General features: G+C 34.1%; 1 protein-coding gene across 2 annotated transcripts in view; it reads left to right on the forward strand.

Annotated features, from left to right (window-relative positions):
- The window catches only part of inppl1a (inositol polyphosphate phosphatase-like 1a), a 180,404-nt gene that overhangs the window by 47,346 nt on the left and 119,564 nt on the right, over positions 1–13,494 (forward strand). For both annotated transcript variants that reach the window (XM_051926536.1, XM_051926535.1), the window contains exon 2: positions 6,002–6,065. In XM_051926536.1, coding sequence (XP_051782496.1) covers positions 6,002–6,065 — 64 coding nt within the window. The remainder of the gene's footprint in view (positions 1–6,001; positions 6,066–13,494) is intronic.

Consider the following 13,494-nt stretch of genomic DNA (forward strand, 5'->3'; position numbering starts at 1 on the left):
TCAACAAAAGAAAGGCTGAAAGAAAGAAAAATACGACCAACAAAAAGAATGAGGTCAAAGTCCCTTGCCATTTAATATAGACTGTTCCTACTAATGTTTATGCACTACTGTTCTAGCGCCCGTTATTGTAACGGGCTAAATGACTAGTCTTAAAATAATTAATTATAAAGCATTTTGGAAGATGTTAAATCTGGGAATTAAATAGGGGGGAAAAAGACAGAAAGAGGAAACCTGCTTTTAAGGGCTCGTTGCATCTGAAGAGAAGCCTGCTGTTCCACCCAAGTTTGTAGGTGCTAAGTTTATAATGGAAGAGTCAAATGTGGACCTTGTGTGCCTCTTCACTGCATGGCAACATGTTTATTAAATCCAGAAACGTTGATAATTTTCAAAAGGGAACCCATTAACAACCAATGCATTTCACTAATAACATCTCTTTATTATGTAAAAAAATCCTGAGACAAGACGAGACTTTTTCCAAGAGATTTTTTCAAGTCCTGTGAGATGAGACGACATTTTACAAGATATTTTTTCAAGTCCTGCGTGTACAGAAGATGAAAACATCAACTTGCAATATCCCGAAGAATAACTACAACTGTTAATACCATCCTATCTTCCACCGCCCGAATTACTGTTGAAAGAAGGATGTATCTCATAAAGGTAATGTAGTACATCTTCCCCGGATAACATTAGAAAACAAAGGAGCTCTTGATATGCCATTCATATTAAAACATTAACCGTTTCCTGTTAGAATAGCTTTTGCTATGACAAGTAACAAATCACAGAGAGAAACATTTGAAAAAGTCGGTTTATTTTTTAGAGAGAAAGAAACTAAATTCTCTCACGGGCAGTTATACTTTGTATTGTCACGATGGAAGTCCAAACACAGAATCAAAATTCAATGCGATATTAACGAAAATTAAATTTTAAAAAAATTGCTTTTACTGAAGTTTTACAGTAAAAGTGTACATTTAAAAATATTTGCGTGTTAATTTCAAAGTCAAGCAGAACAAAACCGTATAATGCAATGAAAAATTCTAAGGCAACATGTAACATAATTTACTTTCAAATTTGTACATTTTACTATTTTTTAATATGGTGAATTAGTCACTGTAATGTAAAATAATTAGTTCTATTATGCATACAGTGCATCCGGAAAGTATTCATTCCAAAATGGATTAAATTCATTTTTTTCCTCAGAATTCTACACACAACACCCCATAATGATGACGTGAAAAAAGTTTACTTGAGATTTTTACAAATTTATTAAAAATAAAAAAAACTGAGAAATCACATGTACACAAGTATTCACAGCCTTTGCTCAATACTTTGTCGATGTACCTTTGGTCGCAATTACAGCCTCAAGTCTTTTTGAATATGATGCCACAAGCTTGGCACAGCTATCCTTGGCCAGTTTCGCCCATTCCTCTTCAAGTCTGGGCTCTGGCTGGGCCACTCAAGGTGGTGCCTGGTTTCCTCCAAACATGACGCCTGGCGTTCACACCAAAGAGTTCAATCTTTGTCTCATCAGACCAGAGAATTTTCTTTCTCATGGTCTGAGAGTCCTTCAGGTGCCTTTTGGCAAACTCCAGGCGGGCTGCCATGTGCCTTTTACTAAGGAGTGGCTTCCGTCTGGCCACTGTACCATACAAGCCTGATTGGTGGATTGCTGCAGAGATGGTTTCCTTCTGGAAGGTTCTCCTCTCTCCACAGAGGACCTCTGGAGCTCTGACAGAGTGATCATCGGGTTCTTGGTCACCTCCCTGACTAAGGCTCTTCTCCCCCGATCGCTCAGTTTAGATGGCTGGCCAGCTCTAGGAAGAGTCCTGGTGGTTTTGAACTTCTTCCACTTACGGGTGATGGATGCCACTGTGCTCATTGGGACCTTCAAAGCAGCAGAAATTTTTCTGTAACCTTCCCCAGATTTGTGCCTCGAGACAATCCTGTCTCGGAGGTCAACAGACAATTCCTTTGACTTCATGCTTGGTTTGTACACTGACATGAACTGTCAACTGTGGGACCTTATATAGACAGGTGTGTGCCTTTCCAAATCATGTCCAATCAACTGAATTTACCACAGGTGGACTCCAATTAAGCTGCAGAAACATCTCAAGGATGATCATGGGAAACAGGGTGCACCTGAGCTCAATTTTGAGCTTCATGGCAAAGGCTGTGAATACTTATGTACATGTGCTTTCTCAATTTTTTTATTTTTAATAAATTTGCAAAAATCTCAAACTTTTTTCACATTGTCATTATGGGGTGTTGTGTGTAGAATTTGGAGGAAAAAAATGAATTTAATCCATTTTGGAATAAGGCTGTAACATAACAAAATTTGGAAAAAATGATGCGCTGTGAATACTTTCCAGATGCACTGTATGTAACGATTCCCATTAAAATAAAATTTTTTTTTAAATTGTACATCAGCATCCCCATGCGCGAGCAGCAGAACTGCAAAGTGGCTAGCACGTAGCGCCAGCCTGGGGGTTGGCGAGCGAAGTTAGCAGGGAGCAAAGCCCCCTAGTTGGTACCGGTTAATATAATTTAATCGGATCAATGACTTAAAGTAAATACATCCCTTACAATTAGAACTGCCAACATAAAAGAATTACCATACAGCCAAATGTTTACCCACCTATCACTATGTTGAGAACGCTGTAGTTTCATCAACTACAACATAAATTTTCTTGCCACGAATCTTTCAAAGAATTGCATCCATATGTTGTTCAAAGACCTGGGGGCAAATGAGTTTGACGAAGACTGCTGTTATTTTCTGACAACTTCTCCTTGTTCTTGAGCTGGGTTTTAAATTTGATATGATCATTGCAAATATCTTTTCATGTCCAGTCTGGCAGAACTTGCAGAAAATTTGTTGTCCAGGTTCATAAAAGTATTGGGGATATTGTTGTGATCTCAATTTTGCAGTTAAGCTTGTGTTTCTTAGTTTTTTTGGATGTACTTGGGGTATCTGATACTGCTCGCTTCAACATTTCTGCCTGTCTCATGCAACTAGCTAACTCGCGTGCCTTTTAACGAGAAAACATACAGAAACATGTGCACAATAGATAGAGGTATGACTGGATTTCTACGAAGAAAATAGTATCTGGATGATAGAAGTACAGATTACTTAAATGTTTAATATATTGGGACATATATTGTAACAGTCACTCCTTGAGTCTCTAAATTCTGCAAATTTCCATTTTTAAATCTAAAATCTATTTTTTTGGGTTAATTCTGTGATTCCGTCTGTGTTTTCCACATCGTGGAAATTGTGAGGCCCCACAGCAGTTGTTACTCATTTATTCACTTCAGTACCACATTGCATATTGTCATCTGTATTATATATTCATGGTATTTCCAGTTGCCTGTCTCTGTTGTATTTTATTATTTTAGTTGTTCTTTATTGAGCAGGCATCAGATTTTGCTAGTAAAAGAAGCAATAATGCTTTAAATGGAAATGTAAAGTGCAGCACAAACACAATACAAATAATACCCAGCTTGATATAAATTACAGAGCCAAAATACAACATAATCAACCGCTTGGAATAACAAGCAAAATGTCCTGTTTTAAATCTCTGTCATATGGTAGTTTGTAGATCTTCTGTGTATATTAATATCTTCTGTGCAGTTATTAATTTCTAGGGACTGTTTCTTGTGGAATTGGTACTCATTCTTTAAGAGCAAGGGCACATATAAGGGATTTGTTAAAGTATTATGTGTTCATTTTCATATAAAATATGATAATAGCCCAATGCACAAATATTAATGCCATTACACTGCTACAGTTTTTTGTTTTGACTGTAGAATTATTTTGCCAAAATGTTCTCGTAATTGCCATATTGTTTGAGAAAACAAAGAATATATGCATATGTACATCTGGTCGAATTGAGTGCAGCTGTTATAAACTTCTGGAAAGTTTTATTCTCTATAATATTCACTACAATGTACAGTACATCCCATAGACTGAATGATAAAGCAATTGCAGATCTTCCATTTTTTGTGCTATACAGTGATCCCTCCTCGATTGTGGGGGTTGCATTCTAGAACCCCCTGCGAAAGGTGAAAATCCGCAAAGTAAAAACCATATGTTTATATGGTTATTTTTATATATTTTAAGCCCTTATAAACTCTCCCACACTCTTATAAACATTTCCCGCACAGTTATACAGCATAAACCCTTTATATTCTCTTAGATATTAGGTAAGATTCGTTGAAATTATGTATGTAAACACACTGTTTATATACTATGCACAAACATCCGTATCGTATATCATTGAGTAGTTTTATTTAATACATAGTTCAGTTTTAAACACATTGTAATAATAACATATTTTAACAAAAATAATTTTATATTTACTGTATATACAGTAATGCACTCATTTTACTTACTTACCCAGTTATATTAGATATATTATGTTTATTCCTTTAGTATTGGTATCATATTTCTAAAATACGAACACTGCAGTCATGCGCCATTTGCATTCTGGTAATGTTTACATTCTCGGCTGATTTTGGCTGGTAACACTGCCAATTGTTGCTAGCTGTAAAATGGTACAGTTCATTTGGAACATAATTTATTACTAGTATAATTATTAAGGAAAATTTAGTTTATTGATTAGGTAATATAAAAATAAATGAAAAATCTACAATCTACAGCAATAATTACGTACGATGCAAGAAATCCGCAGAAATCCGCAAACCAGTGAAAAATTTGCGATATATATTTAGATATGCTTACATATAAAATCCGCGATAGAGTAAAGCCGCAAAAGTCGAAGCGTGAAATAGCGAGGAATTACTGTATTTGAAATTGTGATTGCACTAGCAGGCAAGAAGGTCAGGAAGTCCAAGCTAGAACAATCCAAATGGTCTCCTTTTTTTGAAAGACTACAGTTTCCTTGTTTATTATTACAGTATTGGACATAAAACTGTACTTTTTCATAAACCCAAAATTGAATTGCATATTGTATCATATCTTGAGATTTTAATATTTTTCACCCCAGTAGGCAATGCAGTAGGTGGAGACCCAGTTTTCTCCTTATTAACAGAGTGAAGCCAGGGTTTCAAGACTGAAGGTAACAGTAAAATATGTAAGAGACTGCTGCTCTGACACTGCAGACCGATCTTGGAGATCGAATGTCTGGGAGGACCGAGCATTTAAAGGCAACTGAAGACTCTCTGGCACTGAGACTGCTAGAGGAAGTTCAAACCTGGAGACCTTGGAGAAATAGGATGGTCAACTCTGACACTATAAATGCTTCCAGAAATGGGCAGGAGTAGGCCACAGAATGGTATTTGTAGTTGCCTCACCATCACAGGCTAATAACAGAGTGCAGAGTCAGAAGGAGAGCTGGCAAATATTCATTTGGTGCTAAAAAGATGTGAAGCCAAAACCTGGACCAGGACTGCACGATTTGAGCAAAAATTCATATTACGTTTATTTTCATACCCACTGTGATTGTGATTTAAACTGCAATATACAGAGTATTAAAGTTACTCAAAGTTTTCTAAATAAAAAATAAAAACTTTAATTACTAAATGCCTGGGACCAAAAAAGGACCAAATTACTTCCTATAATGTATTGTCTAAATAACTGTTAAGTGGCTGAAGTGGAATGTGTTTTTTTATTTATTTATTTTTTTTGGTACCTGGTTACTCACTTCCCCTTTGTTGTTGTACTCCTATTGGCAGAATAAACAGGCTTACACTTCACTAGTCTAGTTAAGGAGCTTCTTATTGGTCAGCATGTGTATAGTGCATGTTAGTAGAACTGGAAGCTAAACAAATGCATGCATACCACCTGTAGCTAGTTACTGTTTTTGTCTGCTAATTGTGCAAATATGTTTAAATATGTTCTCTTTGTACCTGATTAAATTAGGCAGAACTTGGATGATCAAAATATCTTTAAATGGTTTATGATGATTTTCTTTGAATGGGTCAATTCTGAATAAATGCTCATGTCCAGTGTTTGTTTGCTCATGATTGTTTTTTTTTTTTAATGCAGATTTCAGAAACATGTCCACACATACAGAATACTCCCGGATGAAGAGGATTTCCTTGCTGTACAGGTATGTGACCCTCCTTTTTTTTTTTTTTTCTTTTCTATACATGTTTCTGCATTTACTTATTCTATTATCATAAAGTTTTTATACAAGTTTTGCATACTTGAGCTAAGACATAAGTAGAATGAATGAAATTTGTATGCAAATACTCATATGTAACATTTAAAAAGGTTTTAAGTATAGAATAGGCAGGGTTGCTTTTAGAAAATTAGCTCTGCATGGTTTATTTTAAAATATGAATAATTATATAAATTATATTTTTCGTTTAGTTATTAATGGCACTGTCCAAGTGATGCCTTTTTTTTTGCTTATGTGCAGATTCTGAAAACCACATGATGTCTGCTATTTGCTTGTAATTTGTTTTATGGCACATACAAAAAGTACATAATGAGCATTTTTGTCATGTTATTGCTGTAATATTATAAAGGAATAAACTCTACCCCCTCTTTGTGGATGATTTACTTCACAGTACTGTGACCATTATGAAATATCAAGTTTACATCCAGCTCTCTGCATGCATTTAATTTGTGTTGCTATTTCAGTCCTATGTGTCTGAGCCTGTGGTAGCTTTGATCTAAGAAGCATTGTTTAAAAAAAAAAAAAAAAAAAGTTTCAGTCCTTAAAAATAAATCTGAAGTTTGCACTATATTTGAGCTTAATCTTTGCTTTAATTTTTCATTTATAACCAATAATTGTAGGTATGTGAGTTAAACAAAGTCATCTCTCTAATTCTCACAATTATAACAATTTAAATTTTCAGAACACACAAACATGCAAATAAAAGAAAAAAATTAAAGTGGATTCAAAAATGTGTATCCATGTTTTCATACAGTAAGAATTACTTGAGTACCACAGGTTAGAAAGAAGATGGGTGAGTACTTGGGCTGGGTTGTAAAATCTGCCCCAAGTTGTTTTGTGAAGGGGTGAATTATCAAGAAGAATTGTGTTAGTTTTCCTAAGAAAATGCTCTCTAATCAAAAAGATGAAAAGGCTAATCTTTTGAGTGATGTGCAAAAGAGATATGTAAAATATTGCAACACTGTATAGTGTGTTTGTGGTAATGCGTGAGGTAAAGCCAGAGCCACCCCTTCCTATACGCGGGTCACATAATGTGCGGGCCCGTGACCAGAGAACCCAAGTACAGATTGTGGACTCTTTGTATTAATGCTTTAACTGAAGGGTAATTTAGACATTCTGCTGGACAGCCAATTGGATTGCACATTTTTATTGCTTGTTTTACTTGAAGATTCCACTTAGGGCCCCAGTTTGACCTGGGATGGCTGTAAATTTGATAATTTTTGCCAAATATTTGAATTATACTTGACTAGTGGATAGGAGATTTGACAGCTCTTCCATACATAACATACACATTTTTATGTTATCTATTTTAGAAAGTTTTTGTCTCATAAAATTATTTTCAAATCCTTGTTTATTTATTTAGTCCTAAGTTTTCTATACTCCACATTTAATATATGAACATTAGATTTCATATGTTGTTGAGAATAATTGTGAAATTCAAGAGGGGAAATAGTATATCCAGAGGAAAAAATAAATTAACTGTTGGTTTTATGACCCCTTAATCACTGTAAGGACTGTATATTTGGTAGAAAGTGGTTTGAGTGGCAACAGTTGTATGAAGTGAATTGAAACTAGGAAAACAAGCAGAGGTTAGGTGATCTATGTTTAGACTGTAATGGGCTTAAACCAATTCTTGAAGTTGAAAAGTGGCCAGGAAAGACCTCTGATTTTTAAATCAGTGTTTCCTAAATGTGATCCTGGAGATCCCCTGTGGCTGCAGGTTTTTATCCCAACCAGATTCACATTAAGTGATGATAATTGATAATAAAATTGATCTCATGTAATTAGCTGGTCATTTTTTTATTCTGCCTTCAGAAAAGCACACCAGTATGCTTTTTACATTATAAGATATTTAGAAATATTCTTTTTCTATAGCTTTAAATTTATAACTCTTTTTTGTTGTGTTTCTATTATTTTTCCCTTATTCTGTGCAGTCTGCTCCATTCATTGTATCCTAATAGAGATAATTAAAAACAAGCTAAGCAGACACAGGTGAACAACGCTAAAAGATGAAAGGCTGCAACTGCTTCAGACCCACTAATTAGTCAATAATGGAGAGGTAGAATGGAAATAAATATTATCCACATATAATTGCATAGTTTTTATTAAATTGTATTAACAGCTACTTTTGTAAATTCTTCATTAACCCCCAAAACATAGAATCTGGAAAATAACAGCACACTTAAAAAGGATTGGAGTCTAATTAAAAACTGAAGTTTGTTGGAACAACAACCTTTAGCCCCAGGGGATCCCTAGGACTGAGTTTGAGAACCACTGTTTTAAACCAGTTATGTCTTTTTGAAATGTAGTGAAACAAATGTTTATTTTTAGTATAATTTAGTTTAATTTTCAGATAATTTATGTTTTAAAACCTTTTTACAATATCCACAATTCAACTAGGCTATTGCATCACCTATTAATTACCGTGACAACCTGGATGAACATATGATAAGCATGTGCATAGTGAAAAACAAAAATAAAGACAATAGTCAAAAGTAACATCTTCTGTATGAATCGGCAAAAATAAAAAAAAAATCGGTCCATGTGATTAAAAACGTCAAAAGCTCCTCATGAAACAAGACTACTGATACTTTCACTTGGATGTTTTTTTAAAGATGTATTAAAATCCTTGCTTGTAATCCTCATTACTTATTATAAATGTTAATTCTTGCAGTAAACAGTATGTATCAAGTAATTGCACATTTATAGTTTTATATTTTTTTAATATTTTTTTTTTCAGTTAAGGCATTGATGCAAAGAGGTCATGATACGTACTTATGTTTCCTTCTGTGTAGACAAAAGCTAACATAGAGAGACAACTGTTTTTAAATATTTAAACAAAATAATTATAACATTGAAGAAAATCCTTTTCTGGGTTTCATTCTTATAATTGTGTGAGTACTGCTGCCAGTGTAGTAACAGGAAACCAAAATGGTTCTTAAAGTTGAGGAAATCATTATCCTCAATATGTTAAACTTGAAAATGCATTCCCCAAACTGAACAAATCTGATATTTGATTTGATTTACTTAATTCAAACCACTAGACTAGCTTTCATACTAATGCAGTAAGAGTGCAGGAAGGTGCTTTTAAGAATTTTTTAAGCACATAGAAAAAACAAATGCTGTCATTTAAAAGTACTTTTACTTTAAAAGACTAGATGCGTGGTGGAACTTTTTGATATTTTAGAAGAATTCATAAAAATACTTCAATAATGAAAAAATAGTTTAAAATGTTCTTTTGTAAATACCTAATAATGTGAAAAATGTTATTCAAAACAATAAATACATTTACAAGTTAATTTTTACAGTGTCAAATAGATTATGGAATGAGGAAAATAGCCTATGTTGATCTTTATGTTATGCTCTTGCATAGATAAGATACATAATTTGGTATGACAGACTTGAATCCTTGTGTTTTCTGATAGATCCTTTCCAGTAATTAGCATTTGTTGCATACCTGTTTTTAAAATTTAAAAAACAGCAAATGATGTAAAATTAAATAACATACTGTAGGTTTCACTATTATGATTAGTACTGCCACAATGTCTTGTTGTGCTTGAAAAATATCTTCTTGATCTTCATAATTAACACACATATGGTAACTGCATGTATTTTCAGTCAATTTTTAATTTTATGAATATTTCTTATAATATGTTTTCTTTTTTTACATTGTGATTTAGATCAGAAATTTTAAAAAATAGTCTCCAGTCTCTGTTTACTGGAAGTTCAGCAACAAAATGACATGTGTGATTCATTAAGTACCACAATTGCAATACCTTGTGTAAAGGAGCTCTGCAACTAATTTACCATAAAGCTTAGAAAAGCAGTTAATTTTTTCTTTCAAAAAGTGGCTTGTTCAGCAGCCGATTGATCGGAGCATTACTAATTCTTGGGCTTATTTTTTGTGGGATGGGAGTAGTCCCACGCATCAATGTGTATCTCTAATACAATAAAATGTTTTCCTAAACAACAATATAATATTCCAATAAGTAATTATTGTTTTCTTAAACACATTGTTTTTTTTTTTCCTCTTTTCTCCAAATTGTAGTCAATCCTGAAAGCTTTGCACATCTTCCTAAAACACCTACAGGGTGAAGAAGGAAAGGAAAGCTTTTTGCTAAGTTCTCTAATAGAAAGACCTTGCATGTTTGACTAGGCATTCCCAACATTATTATAAACATAAAGTTTTAATATATTGAATTCTGTACATGTGTGGTAGTTGGAAGTGCCCAATGCTACTATAAAGTACAGATTAGAAATATTCTTGTGTATACTGGCTTCATTTGTCATTGTGCACATTTATTTCTACTCTGTTGTGTACAACAAAACCCAACTTTTATTAGTAATTTTTTTAACATGCCACACATACAGCTGTGCATGTTTTTTCTTAAACTGGAAATGCATGACTGAATCATTAAAGGATATCTTTTTCAGCTGTGACAAAGCACTGTTTTAACTTACAGAATGTTTTTTGTTTTGGCTGTAACCGCTTTTCATCTTGTTTTTGGCTTACCATTAAAATTGAAAAAAGTTTAGTTTCTGCCTGCTTGGTAGGTGTGCCAGTGTGCTATCAGTGCGTGCTCCCCAACCTCCTCCTCTGTCTGCCCTTTATGACTATTCTCATTACTCCAAATATGGCTGGCTACTCATCTGTAGTTTTATAATCACCTATTGTGCATAAACTCTCATCTGTATTAAGTGGAAGAAGAGATTACATTGTGCATGCACATAGCCCTGTAACTGTCTGTGACAAAGCTTTTTTGGCATTACGTTCAATTCAGAAAAAATAGGCGATAATAGGAATCACAAAGTATATATAGTAAATATACAAAGTATTAATGAAAGCGTTTATAGACAGGATTTAATCATAAATAGGCCTTATTGTACACTTTTTTAATTTCCTTTGAACATGTAATCCCAGTGAAAACCCATTTTAAAAATTAAGTACAGTATTTTTCTGTTTGAAGTTGTTTCTTCACAATCATGGTAATATATTTACCGCATAAAATTGCATTCTAAAGTGAAGCATTTTTAATAAATTTTAAAAATACCTTCACTCTTTTTGTAACTTACAATGGTACTTAAAGGGTACATAGATGAATGCAAAAACCTTAAAACTTAACTGATATCCATTTTTCAAGCCACAAATGTTATTGAGTATCAATCTGTATCAATAGATTACACATATTTTGCTAAACACAGTAGCCATGTTGTTTCAGTAAAGTAGGAAAGGCAAAAAGCAAACCACTGTTATGAGATTCTGACATTTTAAAAGGATACTGGCTGTTCTTGTCATTTTGCCAGCTATCCTGTCAAATCTTTCACTGTGGCACTGCAATTGCTGCAGCCTGTGGAATGGGAAAGAAGAACTGTGCCCCAGGGGCATAGGTTCACCTTGGAAAGTCATCATCAAGTACCCGTTATTGACTTCCTTGATGTTGATGTATAGAAGTGAATTGTTGACTCTGTTCTGTAGGCAACTAGACATTAAGAACTGAAAAAAGCACACTTCTGATCTCTTTTATTCTTTAACTATACTGAAGTTTTTTTCTTAATTTCTCAGAGATTGCATACTGCTGCTAGATTGATAATTGCATACTTGTGCTTCAGTTAGAAAGCATATTGATCAAGTGTGCAGTATGTAATCAAGTGGCAAGAACTGAACAGATAGGCATCCGTTCATTAATCCATTCATTCACCTTCCTAACCCTAGGGGTGTGCGATATTGGCAACACATTATATCTTGATATTTTCTATGACTTTGACAATAATGATAATTAGATTATATTTTGCATCCTTTAAAAACTGGTTTGTAAAAGTCGTATTGATCTAGCTTGGTCTTCATAATAGGATATTAATTGTAGCTTAAGGAAAACATGTCTTATTTATTTACTTAAAAGTGAGATAAAATAACAAAAAACATTTAAATCACCAGTGAAAGTATTACTGAGATCAAACAGTGCAAGTATAAGTAAACCATATCAAAGTGGCCTTACAGGATTTACACAAAAAATTGCACCAACAAAAGTATTATAATGAGAGCATTTTAAACGGACATTTACCCTTAATATAAACAAAATGTGAATCCAAAGGAAATAAAATAGTAATCATAATTGAAATACAGGGCGTGAACATTGCAGTCCAGATAAACATAAATTGCTCTGCTGTAATGTGAATTGTGCAGCATACACGAGAGAACAAAAATCTAACATACTGTACTATTGTGTAAAAATCCAAACTTCTGTCAAATACTGCACTGGGGAAAAAAGCTATAGGATTTATAAACATGTTCTGTCATATATTGCACAAAGATACAAAAAATTAAAACCTATAATTTCTTCTTAAAGAAATTACTAACTTCATGTTCTCTCCAATATTGCACAAAGGTACCAGAAAAATAAAACAATTGTAGAATTCTACAGAGGAAACCTGAAGTTTTGTGACAGAAACACAAGTCTGTCCACAGCATGTGGCTTCAGAGCAGCACAGTTACATGTTACAACACTTCATCCTTTACTGATAGCCCTCTTAGAAGGACTGCTTGAGGCAGGGATGCACAAGTACTTTTTTGCAAGTTTCCCCATTTTGGGGAAATTTACTTCTTGTGTTTTCCACAGTTCAAGTGGATTTACATCACTGTCCATCTCTGGTTATCTTTGTTTTTTTTTTAGTGGCAGTGTTCCTATTCCTGCTGTTTTTTTTTCTTTTTCTTTTTTTATCCCTCCCTTGTGTCATCACCTGCTCCAACTTCTTTAGCTATTGAGGTGGAATGGAGCGGGATGAGGAGTCAAGGAAAAAAAAAAAGTGCTTTGTAATCAAGGACCCCCCCAATCAAGATGGCTTGCAAAATAAAATGTGCCTGAACTAAATTAATTTCACTTCACAGTTAGTGGTGAAGCTGTCTTTTAAGCAGCATCAGTCTTTTCAAAGCCAAACCATCTCCACACAAATAGGATGTCTTGCAATTAAATCTAACAACGTGGATTACGAGGTTGTTAATTCCCTGGTGCTGTTTGCTCATGCTAGCTTCACTACTGGTGTGCTTACCGGGCACGCTTATGTGCTCGCTTTACACACACTCAGTAGTCTATCCAGTTGGGATATATGAGACAGTGAATGCATGGACTCTCAAGGGATGTTTTTGATTGTGTTTTGCTAAGTGAGTGACACACTCAATAATTTCACATTGCACATTGTTAAAACAACAATTAAGATATTATTGTAGACAATACATATCACACACTTCTGCTTATCCAGGGCAGGGTTTGAAGCATGTGGTGCTTTTCCCAACATGCATCAGATGCAAGGCAGGAACAATCCTTGGACAGTGCACTAGTCAATTGCAGGATGAACACAC

This window comes from Erpetoichthys calabaricus, chromosome 4, assembly GCF_900747795.2.
Source record: "Erpetoichthys calabaricus chromosome 4, fErpCal1.3, whole genome shotgun sequence".
NCBI classification, from domain to species: Eukaryota; Metazoa; Chordata; class Cladistia; order Polypteriformes; family Polypteridae; genus Erpetoichthys; species Erpetoichthys calabaricus.